The following is a 13133-nucleotide window of genomic DNA, read 5'->3' as shown; positions in this document are numbered from 1 at the left end:
CACTGCCTCTTGTCCTGCCCTCTGTGGCAAGACAGAACAGCTTCTCTCCATCTTTTTTATGGCTGCCTTTCAAGTACCTGAAGTCCACGATCAGACCATCCCCCACCCCCTTAATCTCCTCTTTTCCAAACTAAACATCCCCAGTTCTCTCAGCCTTTGCTCATCTGGCTTGTGTTCCATCCCTTTGATCATCTTTGTTGCTTGCCTCTGGATCCTTTCCAGTTTCACTCTGACTTATCTATGGTCGACATCCTGCAGCTGTAAATGTCAGAATCCCCCTGGCCAGGGAAGAGACAGCCCTCCCGGAGCTGGAGATGGTTCTGTGCAGTGGGTGGCAGGGAGAGGGGGTGGGAGATGGCTCTTTGCCGCAGTCAGAGACTTTGGATTTGCTCAATTGCTCATTTGCCTTAGCTGAAATTAAACCCTCCCAATGGAAGTCAGAGCCAGAGGGGCTCCCCGTGAAACCCGTGAGTGCACCACAGCCACCTGGTTCGGGGTCACAGTACAGGCTTGGTTTGGTGCCATGTTCGTTAGTATCCTCAGCAAACCCGGGGCAACTTGTGGGTTTGTATCGCAATAGGTTTGGGCTGAGCTCTGCTTTGCTTTGAAACGCCAGCCCAGCTCAGGACTGAGGAGGAACCTCCACATGGATCAGAGAGGAAATGAAGGAACCGGATTCTCCTCTCATTCCGGCTTCCGAGGGTCCCCAACCTTCCCATGAGCCACTGCCAATGGACGCTGCCTGTAGTTTGCGTGGCTAACAAATGCTGCTCAGAGGCCTTGTGGACACTGGCATTTTTCTTCCCATTCCCCACCACTGGTACCACCTGTGCAGCTCCACCAGACCAGCTGCCAGAGTATTCATCACAGTGCTGCCTAGACGGGCTCAGAGCAGGGTCAGATAACACAGCGGCCAAAGCAGCAGTAGTACCCCCTTGCTGCTACAGCCGGGGAAACCAAGGGATGCTAGTGCAAGGGGAGGGTTTGGAGACGAATGCTAGTGGTGTGTGTGCATGTATGAGAGAGAGCGCGAGACACCGATCAGGTCTCAGACCAACCGCAGTTAAAATATAGTTCCAGCTCTGCGCACTTCACTCAGCCAGTGTGAACGAGGCAAAACCGTGTTGGAATCAGACTTCTAAAGAGAAGTGTTCAATGTTCCATCTGTATCAGTGGTTCTCAGCCAGGGGTGCATGTACCCCTGGGGGGACACAGAGATCTTCCCGGGGTACATCAGCTCATCCAGAGATTTGCCTAGTTTTACAACAGGCTACAGAAAAAGCACCAGCAAAGTCAGTACAAACTAAAATTTCATACAGACAATGACTTGTTTGTACTGCTCTATATGCTATACACTGAAATGCAAGTACAATATTTATACTCTAATTGATTTATTTTAGAGTTATATGGTAAAAATGAGACAGTCAACAATGTTTCAGTGATAATGCGCTGTGACAATTTTGTATTTGTATGTCTGATTTTGTGAGCAAGTGGTTTTTAAGTGAGGTGAAATTTGGGGTACGCAAGACAGATCAGACTCCTGAAAGGGGCCCCATCGTCTGGAAAGGTTGAGAGCCACTGATCTACACTACAAACCCCAAACCCAGCCCAGCTATGGCCAAAGAATGTTATAACAGAGTTCACTCCTGCCTGGGAACGGGCAGAAAAGAAACGGGGGAGGAATGCGCTAAGAACCAGGGGCAGCCACAAGGGTTAACGTGTGACCCAGACAGTCATAGAATCATAGATTATTAGGGTTGGAAGGGACCTCAGGAGGTCATCTAGTCCAACCCCCTGCTCAAAGCAGGACCAATCCCCAAATGGCCTCCTCAAGGATTGAACTCACAACCCTGGGTTTAGCAGGCCAATGCTCAAACCACTGAGCTATCCCTCCCCAACTTAGTTGCTCTGGGCACGTCTACACAGCAGCTGGCAGGCGTAATGCCCCACTCAGGTTGACGTACACACACCAGCTGTGCTTGAGTTAGGATGCTAAAAATAGCACCATGGCTGCAGTGGCATGGGTGGTGGCTTTGGCTAGCCACCCTGGGCACATACTCGTGTGGCTCGTCGGAGCTGCTGCCATGGCCACTCTGCTAGTTCAAGCGGAGCCAGCGGCGTCTGTCCCTTCGAGCTGGGACGCAAGCCCTGAGCTGCTGTGTAGCCTTGAGCCTCATCTGTACAATGGGAATAATAATACAGGGGTGCTGTGAAAGTTAACGCGTTAAATAATGAGGTGCTCATATACTGCAGTGATGGGGGGCATTCTTGTATCATAGATAGAACCTGTATGTTCCACACAAGCAAGAACAAACACTGCTGTAACTAAGGTGGTTAAACACGGCTAGTGTTGCACTGCATGATACTTGGGAATCATTTAAGACCACCTTCCTGCCCCAAAAGCCTCAATCCCAAAACTGAGGAAGAAAGTTGTACTGGTTAAAAACCAAACCTAATTTAGAGGGGAAGCGAAGGCAGCTATAAAAATAAAAAAATAACATGTAACAAATAGAAGAAATGGGAAGTTGATAGTCATGAATATAAAACAGAAATTAAGCACTTTAGAAAATTGATAAGGGAAGCAAAAGAACACAAGGAGAAATCTATTGAAAGTATAATTAAGGACATAAGAAGTTTATTAAATATATTAGAAATTAAAAGAATCCATTACTAGATGGAAATGGTAGAATTATCAACAATAATGCCAAAAAGGCAGAAGTGTTCAGTAAATATTTCTGTTCTGTATTTGGGGAAAAACAGATGATGCTGTCTCATCATATGGTGATGATAACACTCTTTCCATTCCACTAGAATCTGTGGAGAATGTTAATCAGAAGCTACCAAAGTTAGATATTTTAAAATCAGCAGGTCCAGAGAACTTGCATCCAAGAGTTTTAAAAGAGCTGGCTGAGGCACTCAATGGACTGCTAACGGTGATTTTCAACAAGAGGTGGAGCACTGGGGAAGTTCCAGAAGAAAGCTAATATTGTGCCAGTTTTTAAAAATGGTAAACAGAATGACCTGGGTAATTATAGGCCTGTCAGCCTGTCATCGATCCCTGGCAAGATAACGGAGCAGCTGATACGGGACTTGATTAAAAACAAACTAAAAGAGGGTAATGTAATTAAAGCAAGTCTGTTTGGCTGATGAAGGTAATAGTATTAATGTAATATACTTAGATTTCTGTAAGGTGTTTGACATGGTAGCGCACAACATTTTTATTAAAAACCTAGAATGATATAAAATGAACATGGCACACAGTAAATGAATTAAAAACTGGCTAACTGAAAGGCATCAAAATGTAACTGTAAATGGGGAATCATCATTGAGCAGGTCTGTTTCCAGTGGCGTCCCGAAGGGATCAGTTGTAGGCCCTACACTATTTAACATTTTTATCAAAGACCTGGAAGAAAACGTAAAATCATCACTGATAAGGTTTGCAGATGGCACACACAGTGGGGGAGTGGTAAATAATGAAGAGGACAGGTCATTGATTCAGAGAAAACTGAATTGCCTGGTAAACTGGGCACATGCCAACAATGTGCTGTTTAATATGGCTAGCTGTAAATGCATTCCTCTAGCATCAGAGCACGTAGAGAATGTAGGCCATACTTAAGTCCTGGGAAGCAGTGAGTCTGGAAAAGATTTGGGGGTCGTGGTGGATAATCAGCTGAACATGAGCTTCTAATGTGACGCTGTGGCTAAAAGAGGTAATGAGATCTGTGATGCAGAAAGAAAGGAATCTCAGGTAGGAGCTGAGAGGTTATTTTACCATCTCTATCTGGCACTGGTGCAACGCTGCTGGAATCCTGTGTCCAGTTCTGGTGTCCACCGTTCAAGAAGAATGTCGATAAATTGGAGAGGGGTCAGAGAAGAGCCATGAGAATGACTAAAGGATGAGAAAACAGTCTTGGAGTGACAGACTCAATGAGCTGAATCTATTTCACTTACCAAAGAGAAGGTTAAGGGGTGACTTGATTACAACCTATAGGTACCAACATGGGGAACCAACATTCAATAATGGGCTCTTCAGTCTAGCAGAGAACGGTCTAATGCAATGCAATGGCTGGAAGCTGAAGACTGGGCAAATTCAGACCGGAAATAAGGCGTAAATTTTTGACAGTGAGAGTAATTAACCACTGGCACAATTTACCAAGAGAAGGGGTGGATTCTCCATCGCTGGCAATTTTTAAATCAAGATGGGATGTTTTTCTAAGAGATCTGCTGCAGGGCTTATTTTGGGGGAAGTCCTGTGTTATACAAGACATACCAATGCTCCCTTCTGGGCTTGGAATCTCTGAGTGTAGACAGGGGCAGTTTGGCCCTCCCTACACAGGCACTGAACCCAGCGAGGCTGGAGAGAGGTTTCAATAAAGTTCCTGCACTTTAACGTAGGCAGAGCCGGAAAGACACATGTTTGTAACTGCAACGCCAGGGAATGGCCCACAGCCCTCCGTGCAGACATGACACGTGCTGCTCCTTACCTAGCGAGATCAGCAACTGGTAATTCTCCTCCATCACTTCCTTATGAAGCTCCTTCTGCCATCCCTCCAGGATCTGCCACTCCTCTGCGGAGAACCGGACAGCAACATCTTCAAATGTCACTGGCACCTGAAGACAAACAAACGGCTGAGTCGATTCCGGGCCTGGGGCAGAGTACGGGAGTCCTATACATAAGCTCACCATTTCTGGCCCATGCCTCTGAGCCTTATTAACTTTGCTCCTCTGTGATTTTAATGGGGAAAGGCACTCCCTGCTACAGCTCTCTCAGACCGTCATTAACACGCCCATTACACCTAGAACACTAACTACGGCAAGCAGGCGCAAGTGGTTTCATATGGTCGCTCATCTCTACCCCTCCTCTTCCGGCCTCACCCCTCCCAGCCTCACACCAAGTGTTTGCCTAAAGCCTAGGAGGAGAGTATGGATGAGACTGAGGCAGGATGGAAACAAACTCTCCCTGTCATAACACCCTAGGGTGCTGGAACAATTTGCATAGTGGGGGTGCTGAGAGCCATTGAACCAAGGTGCAAACCCTGGATATGCTGGAAACCACTTCCAGGCAGGGGGTGCGGCAGCTCCCCCAGCACCCCTAGTTCCAGCACCTGCGATAACACCCCCTCCCAACGCTCCCCAAGCCACTTCAGTAGCAGGCCCACTCTGAGCCACCAGCCCCTCTGCCCCGAGAGCAGGAGACGCCCCAAGGAGACGTGCTCCCGGCAGGCAGTGCCACGTCCTGCCTGCTGCAGCATGCGGACACAGCCCCAGGAGCGGGGCAGGATGGAACAGGGAGAGACCCATTTAAAGGGGAAGGCACTTGAAAGAACTACCCGCTGCCAGGCACCCAGCCTGAATATCCGGCTGAGCAGCAAGGAAGGGAGAGCAGTGACGAGCCAGAATGGCCAATGGGATCCAGGGAGCTGAAACACGCTGAAGAACGCGTCCGAGCATCAACAATTCTTAGCTCTTCTTATACAGTCCTGCTCGTGTTCAGAACCCGTCACGGACATTCGCCAATTCACTTCAGTACAGGGGAACCCCCTGGGACCGGGGGTGCCCAGGGCAGCCCTCACTGGACATGCCAAGGGCAGGGCAGGCTGCAAGGGGGAGAGCAGATACCCACCTGGCTTGGGAGTAACACTGAAGTTAAACCTCCCAACCAGTCACAAATTGCGCTTCTGATTCCCACACTGGTTACAAGAAGCAAAAAAAAATAAATCACCCAGCCCCTTTATTGCATTCCAGTCTGGCTCCCAATCTGCCCCTAGGGCCAGTACAGCGAGAAGTTATTTTAAACTCTGCTCACATTTACAAAATGTTCTTCTGGCCCCAAAGGGCCGGCCATGTTGCCAGGTCAGTATGAGGTTGGCTCTTACCCAAAATACCACGCTGCAGCCAATTCTCTAGTGTCTAAAGCTAAAGGTTTATTATAAAGAAAAAAGAAAGAACAAGAAGAGAGTTGTTAAAGGTAAAACAGTCACATACATACAAAGACTTCAGAGTCCATAGATCAGGTTCTTAGCAGTACTGGTGAGTTTGCTGGCTTGAAAGTCCCCCTGGAACATCCCCCGCTGGGATGGGCCATTCAGTCCTTTGTTCAGAGCTTCAGTTTGTAGCAAAGTTCCTCCAGAGGTAAGAGGCAGGAATGAAGACAAAATGGAGAGGATGCAGCTGCCTTTTATAGTCTTTTGCCATGCAGCATCTGCTTCCTTTGTTTCTAACACAAGCTGCCCAGCACATGGCTTGAAAGTAGGGTGACCAGATGTCCTGATTTTACAGAGACAGTCCCGATTTTGGGGTCTTTTTCTTATATTGGCTCCTATTACTCCCCACCCCATCCCGATTTTTCACATTTGCTCTCTGGTCACCCTACTTGAAAACCTTAGAGTTCTGTCCATAGGCATGTCCTTGCCTTGCTGAGTCATAAGATGTATCTGTCTTCTCTCAATGGGTCAATTGTTTAGCGGATGGTCCTTAACAAGCCATCCAGCAGGCTAGGGAGTGCTGATGCCAAATTGTCTGGGGGTGACACCCAGAAGCATAGCACAAGTTTGAAACACAGACATATCTATAACACATACTACAAAAGGTGATACAAACATATAAACAAGATTATCATATCTGGCAAATCATAATATTTTTGCAGATATTTTACATGGCATAACTCATTGCAGTTTTACAATGCTGATATTCATAACAACCTAGTGTCCCCCAGATTCCATTCAGCGTCACACCCCCTGAAACGACATTCGTCAGTAGATTAACATTTCCCGTGTCTGCTCAGACAGAGACAGCAATGAAAAGATGGGGCGGGTGTCGGGGAGGAACACATTTTTTAAAAGGATAAACACCCAGTTAAACCAACAGGACAAAATGACAAATCATGTCAAACAACCTAATAGCTTTCTTTGACAGATAAGCCTTCGGATGAGGGGAAGCAGTAGATGTGGTATATTTTGACTTTAGTAAGGCTTTTAAATGGCACTTACAATTAAAAAGGTCATTGAACAGTTTTTAAACTAAGAGCTGGGGGAAAGCCGACAGGTGCGGAGGAGCACGTGGTTCGGACAGAGACATCCCCTAGGGAGGATCTACTAATGGAGATTCTCTATGTCCCAGTAAGGAGGAGAGGATGGAAGATGATAAAATACAAGTTGGATCGGATGAGAAACAGTCAAATGGAAAAGAGTGTCATTCAATTACATCATGTAATGGCAGACAGCTAAATAGTGAGAAGTTGGACTAGGGGGTTGGACTAGATGACCTCCTGAGGTAGCTTCCAACCCTGAGATTCTATGATTCTATGTTTCTAAGTTTTTAAAGTGCTTATATACAAAGGCTAGAAGTCTAAATAATAAAATGGGTGAACTAGAGTGCCTCGTATTAAATGAGGATATTGATATAATAGGCATCACAGAAACTTGGTAGAATGAGGATAATCAATGGGACAGTAATACCAGGGTACAAAATATATCAGAAGGAAAGAACAGGTCGTGCTGATATGGGGGTGGCACTATATGTGAAAGAAAGCGTAGGATCAAATGAAGTAAAAATCGTAAATGAACCAAACTGTACCATAGAATCTCTATGGATAGTAATTCCATGCTCGAATAAGAATACAGCGGTAGGGATATATTACCAACCACCTGACCAGGATGGTGATAGTGACTGTGAAATGCTCAGGGAGATTAGAGAGGCTATTAAAATAAAAAAATCAATAATAATGGGGGGATTTCAACTATCCCCATAGTGACTGGGTCCATGTCACCTCAGGGCGGGATGCAGAGATAAAGTTTCTTGACACCTTAAATGACTGCTTCTTGGAGCAGCTGGTCCTGGAACCCCCCAGAGGAGAGGCAATTCTTGATTTAGTCCTAAGTGGAGCACAGGATCAGGTCCAAGAGGTGAATATAGCTGGACTGCTTGGTAATAGTGACCATAATATAATTAAATTTACCATCCCGGTGGCAGGGAAAATTCCACAGCGGCACAACACTGCAGCATTTAATTTCAGAAAGGGGAACTACACAAAAATGAGGTTAGTTAAACAGAAATTAATAGGTACAGCGCCAAAAGTGAAATCCCTGCAAACTGCGTGGAAACTTTTTAAAGACACCATAATAGAGGCTCAATTTAAATGTATCCCCCAAATTAAAAAACAGTCAGAGAACTAAAAAAGAGTCGCCATGGCTAAAGAACAAAGTAAGAGAAGCAGTGAGATACAAAAAGGCCTCCTTTAAAAACTGAAAGTTAAATCCTAGTGAGGAAAATAGAAAGGAGCATAAACTCTGGCAAATTATAACAATATAATTAGGAAAGCCAAAAAAGAATTTGAAGAACTGTTATCCAAAGACTCAGAAAGTAATGGCAATTTTTTTTAAAGTACATCAGAAGCAGAAAGCCTGCTAAACAACCAGTGGGGCCACTGGACGATCGAGATGCTAAAGGAAGCACTCAAGGACGATAAGGCCATTGCAGAGAAACTAAATGAATTCTTTGCATTAGTCTTCACAGTTGAGGATGTGAGGGAGATTCCCAAACCAGAGCCATTCTTTTTAAGTGACAAATCTGAGGAAGTGTCCCAGATTGAGGTGTCCTTAGAGGAGCTTTTGGAACAAACTGATAAACTAAGCAGTAATAAGTCACCGGGACCAGATGGTATCACCCAAGAGTACTGAAGGAACTCAAATGTGAAATTGCGAAACTACTAACTGCAGTCTGTAACCTATCATTTTAAAATCAGCTTCTGTACCAAATGACTGGAGGATAGCTAATGTGTGACACCAATTTTTAAAAAGGGCTCCAGAGGTGATCCTGGCAATTACAGGCCGGTAAGCCTGACTTCAGGACCAGGCAAACTGGTTGAAACTATAGTAAAGAACAAAATTGTCAGACAAATAGATGAACATAATTTGTTGGGGAAGAGTCAACATGGTTTTTGTAAAGGGAAATCATGCCTCACCAATCTACTAGAATTCTTTGAGGGGGTCAACAAGCATGTGGACAAGGGGGATCCAGTGGATATGGTGTATTTAGATTTTCAGAAAGCTTTGACAAGGTCCCTCACCAAAGGCTCTTAAGCAAAGTAAGCTGTCATGGGATAAGAGGCAAGGTCCTGCTAACTGGTTAAAAGATAGGAAACAAAGAGAACTGGATAAATTCATGGTGGTTAAGTCCATAAATGGTTATTAGCCAGGCTGGGTAAGGAATGGTGTCCCTGGCCTCTGTTTGTCAGAGGGTGGAGATGGATGGCAGGAGAGAGATCACTTGATCATTGCCTGTTAGGTTCACTCCCTCTGGGGCACCTGGCATTGGCCATTGTCGGTAGACAGATACTGGGCTAGATGGACCTTTGGTCTGACCCGGTACGGCCGTTCTTATGTTCTTATGAATAAATGGTCAGTTTTCAAAGTGGAGAGAGGTAAATAGAGGTGTCCCCCAGGGGTCTGTACTGGGCCCAGTCCTATTCAACATATTCATAAATGATCTGGAAAAAGGGGTAAACAGTGAGGTGGCAAAATTTGCAGATGATTCAAAACTACTCAAGTTAGTTAAGTCCCAGGCAGACCGTGAAGAGCTACAAAAGGATCTCACAAAACTGGGTGACTGGGCAACAAAATGCATTTATCAACATTGAATTTCATCTGCCAAGTAATGCACATTGGAAAACATAATCCCAACTATACATATACAATGATGGGGTCTAAATTAGCTGCTACCACTCAAGAGATTTTGGAGTCATTGTGATAGTTCTCTGAAAACATCCACTCAATGTGCAGCGACAGTCAAAAAAGCAAACAAAATGTTGGGCACCATTAAGAAAGGGATAGATAATAAGACAGAAAATATCATATTGCCTCTATATAAATCCATGGCACACCCACATCTTGAATACTGCGTGCAGATGTGGTTGCCACATCTCAAAAAAGATATATTGAAATTGGAAAATGTTCAGAAAAGGGCAACAAAAATGATTAAGGGCATGGAACGGCTTCTGTATGAGGAGAGATTAATAAGACTGGGACTTTTCAGCTTGGAAAATTGACAAACTAAGGGGAGATATGACAGACGTCTATAAAATCCTGACTGGTGTGAAGAAAGTAAATAAGGAAGTGTTATTTACTCCTTCTAATAACACAAGAACTAAGGGTCACCAAATGAAATTAATAGGCAGCAGGTTTAAAACAAACAAAAGGAAATATTTTTTCACACAACGCACAGTCAACCTGTGGAACTCCTTGCCAGGGGATGTTGTGAAGGCCAAGACTATAACAGGTTTCAAAAAAGAACTCGACAAATTCATGGAGGATGGGTCCATCAATGGCTATTAGCCAGGATGGGCAGGGAAGGTGTCCCTGGCCTCTGTTTGCCAGAAGCTGGGAATGGGCAACAGGGGATGGATCACTTGATGATTCCCTGTTCTGTTCATTCCCTCTGGGGCACCCGGCACTGGCCACTGTCGGCAGACAGGACACTGGGCTAGATGGCCGTTCTTATGTTTTGATACTGTCTCACATGACCTTCTCATACGCAAATTAGGGAAATACAACCTAGATGGAGCTACGATAAGGTGGGTGCAAAACTGGTTGGAAAACGTTCCCAGAGAACAGTTATCAGTAGCTCACAGTCAAGCCGGAAGGGCATAACGAGTGGGGTCCCACAGGGACCAGTACTGCGTCCGGTTCTGTTCAATATCTTCATCAGTGATTTAGATAATGGCATAGAGAGTGCACTTATAAAGCTTGCAGACGATGCTCAGGCTACTCAGACATCCCTGGGTAGGAGCCCCTCTACAGGGCAGCAGGGTTTGACCTCTGGAAACCCCATGTCAAGATGAGGACAAAATGGTACAAGCGAACGTGACAGGTGTCCATGCCCTGTAAACAGAACAAGATGTGGGGAGAGAGGTGTGAGGGGTGAAGGTAGGTGTGGGGAGAGGGGGTGTGTGGGGAGAGGATGAGAGGGGGTCAGGGAATGTGAGTGTTTTAAATAACTGGGGGTTCTCAACCCCCCCCAGATTAGATGCTTCTACCCCAGGCTCAGCCCTGAAGCATCTGCCCGGTGCTGGAACCGAACGGTTTGAGCAAATATCCCAGAAGGGTTTGCTGCCAGCTCTTCCCACTGGTGCAGCTGCTCTTTCAGGCACCACTGGGGACCTGGACGTACATGCTGGGGTACACAGGCTGTTCTGCTGATATTTCCATCCCGACGCAAAGGAGGAAACACGGCCAGTCTCGTGAGAAAGCTTCTTCTCATGCTACTTGGGAGAGGTGACGTGTAGGAAAACCATCCAGACTTTTGGGTACTGATCCAAACTGGTCCCAAGCCCCACTACCCAGGGTACGGTCAGGTAGAGGAACAATCCCTTCCACAAGGAATCTGCCACCACAGTCAAACTCCGCAGCACATTTCAAACAAAATGTTTTACTGCTCGAGATGGGTCCAACCCACCAAGTTCTGATCCAGAGCTGGAGTCTCCCAGCATTCGGCCAACAGGGCGATTTGGTTTTGCAGACAGAAAGACATGCAGCGTGTAAGGCATGTGTCTCCCGTGTCAGGTGATGGGCACTCCCATTGCTATGCATGGACCAATGTAAGTTTCCCCCCAGCAGACCCTGACAAGGCCAATGTTCCCAGAAGCGACTAGTGATTTTGGGTGCCCAACCTGAGAGGTCTTAAAAGGAGCCTGATTTTCACAAAGTGCTGAGCACCTGCCCTTGGAAAATTAGGGCCCTTTAAGATTTCTCAGCCTGGGCACTGAGAAACTTGGGCATCCGACCTAACTGATACCTTCTAAAAGGCCACGGTCCCTACGGTTACCAACAGGGTTATGAGCGTCCACCTAGAGCGGCAGGGAGCGACTCCACATTCTCCTCAGCAGCTGTGTCGTCCCTTCCTAGCCCAGGTGCAGCAGTAATAATGATCCGTCGCCTCTGTTGCGAATGGTTTCTGATCCAGGTGTGCTTGTGTGTACGTGCACCGTCAGATGCAGGATGTAAGGTATCCCTAGTGCTGTTCTCCCCCCGCTGCCTGTTGACATTTCAGTGTTTGGTTAAGACTCCTTCAGGGATGACATGACGCTGACGTGACATAATTAAGTCCGACACCGTGATATTTTCAAAGAAGTAACTTTGTCAAACCTTTAATTCTATGTGCTCCTTGGCTCGGCTTCCTGTCGAATGTGTGATAATCGTTCATGGCTCTTTAACACCCTGGCTGGTTGGGTTACATCAATCATGCAAAGATTAGCCAAGGACATTTGCATTTTAGGGCACAGGAAGAGAAAACCACCTGGCCCTTTCATCTAAGGACCTCAAAGCATGGTACAAGCAGGGCCGGCTCCAGGGTTTTTGCCGCCCCAAGCAGCAAAAAGCAAAAAAAAAAAAAAAGCTACGATCACGATCTGCAGGACTTTGGCTCCACCACCGCCGCTTCAGTCTTCGGCGGCAATTCGGCGGCTGGTCCATCGCTCCGAGAGGAAGTGAGGGACCCGCCGCCGAATTGCCGCAGAAGAGCCGGATGTGCCGCCCCTCTCCGTTGGCTGCCCCAAGCACCTGCTTGCTGGGCTGACGCCAGGAGCCGGCCCTGGGTACTAGGATGGATCAATTACACTTCACAACCCTCCACCCCCAGGAAAGAGGCAAGTCTCATTATAAACCATCACCACAGGGTGAAAGACACCCAGTGCTGGGGCCCACACAAAGGCCTGTGCACCCCTTAGACTCTCCAAACACGACCCAAGCAGGACTTCAGGCCATGTCCACACTAGGCAGAGAGGTGCCTTTTGAACATGTGTTAACTAGCACACATTAAAATCCTAGTGTAGGCAAGGCAAGGGATCATTTTAATAGGTGTTAGCTGGCCAAGATAAACTCTTAGTGCAGAGTCTTGGGGGAAGAACAAACACTTGTGTCCTGGAACAAATATGACGGGAGTGTCCCAGCTCCTGTACGGAGGGTGTTTAATCACCTCGCGTTAACAGGCCGTCAGCTAGCTCCAGGCAAAAAACTCTCGTGAAGATGAGCCCCTAACTTACAGCAGCCTCCCTGGTGCTACCCCCATGGGCTGCACCTCAGCCCCCAATCCCACAGCGGAGAGCACTGCCTGGGAGTGCCCTGCCCACCCCCCACACC

General features: G+C 46.7%; 1 protein-coding gene across 11 annotated transcripts in view; it reads right to left on the bottom strand.

Annotated features, from left to right (window-relative positions):
• Window positions 1-13133, bottom strand: part of LOC120392699 (protein KRBA1-like) — a 47510-nt gene that overhangs the window by 30415 nt on the left and 3962 nt on the right. For all 11 annotated transcript variants that reach the window (XM_039517435.1, XM_039517446.1, XM_039517436.1 and 8 more), the window contains exon 2: window positions 4485-4611. In XM_039517435.1, the coding sequence (XP_039373369.1) occupies window positions 4485-4611 (127 nt within the window). The remainder of the gene's footprint in view (window positions 1-4484; window positions 4612-13133) is intronic.

This window comes from Mauremys reevesii, unplaced genomic scaffold, assembly GCF_016161935.1.
Source record: "Mauremys reevesii isolate NIE-2019 unplaced genomic scaffold, ASM1616193v1 Contig11, whole genome shotgun sequence".
Taxonomy (NCBI): domain Eukaryota; kingdom Metazoa; phylum Chordata; order Testudines; family Geoemydidae; genus Mauremys; species Mauremys reevesii.
Note: the sequence above shows the minus strand (reverse complement) of the source record. Positions and strands in the feature narration are given on the sequence as shown.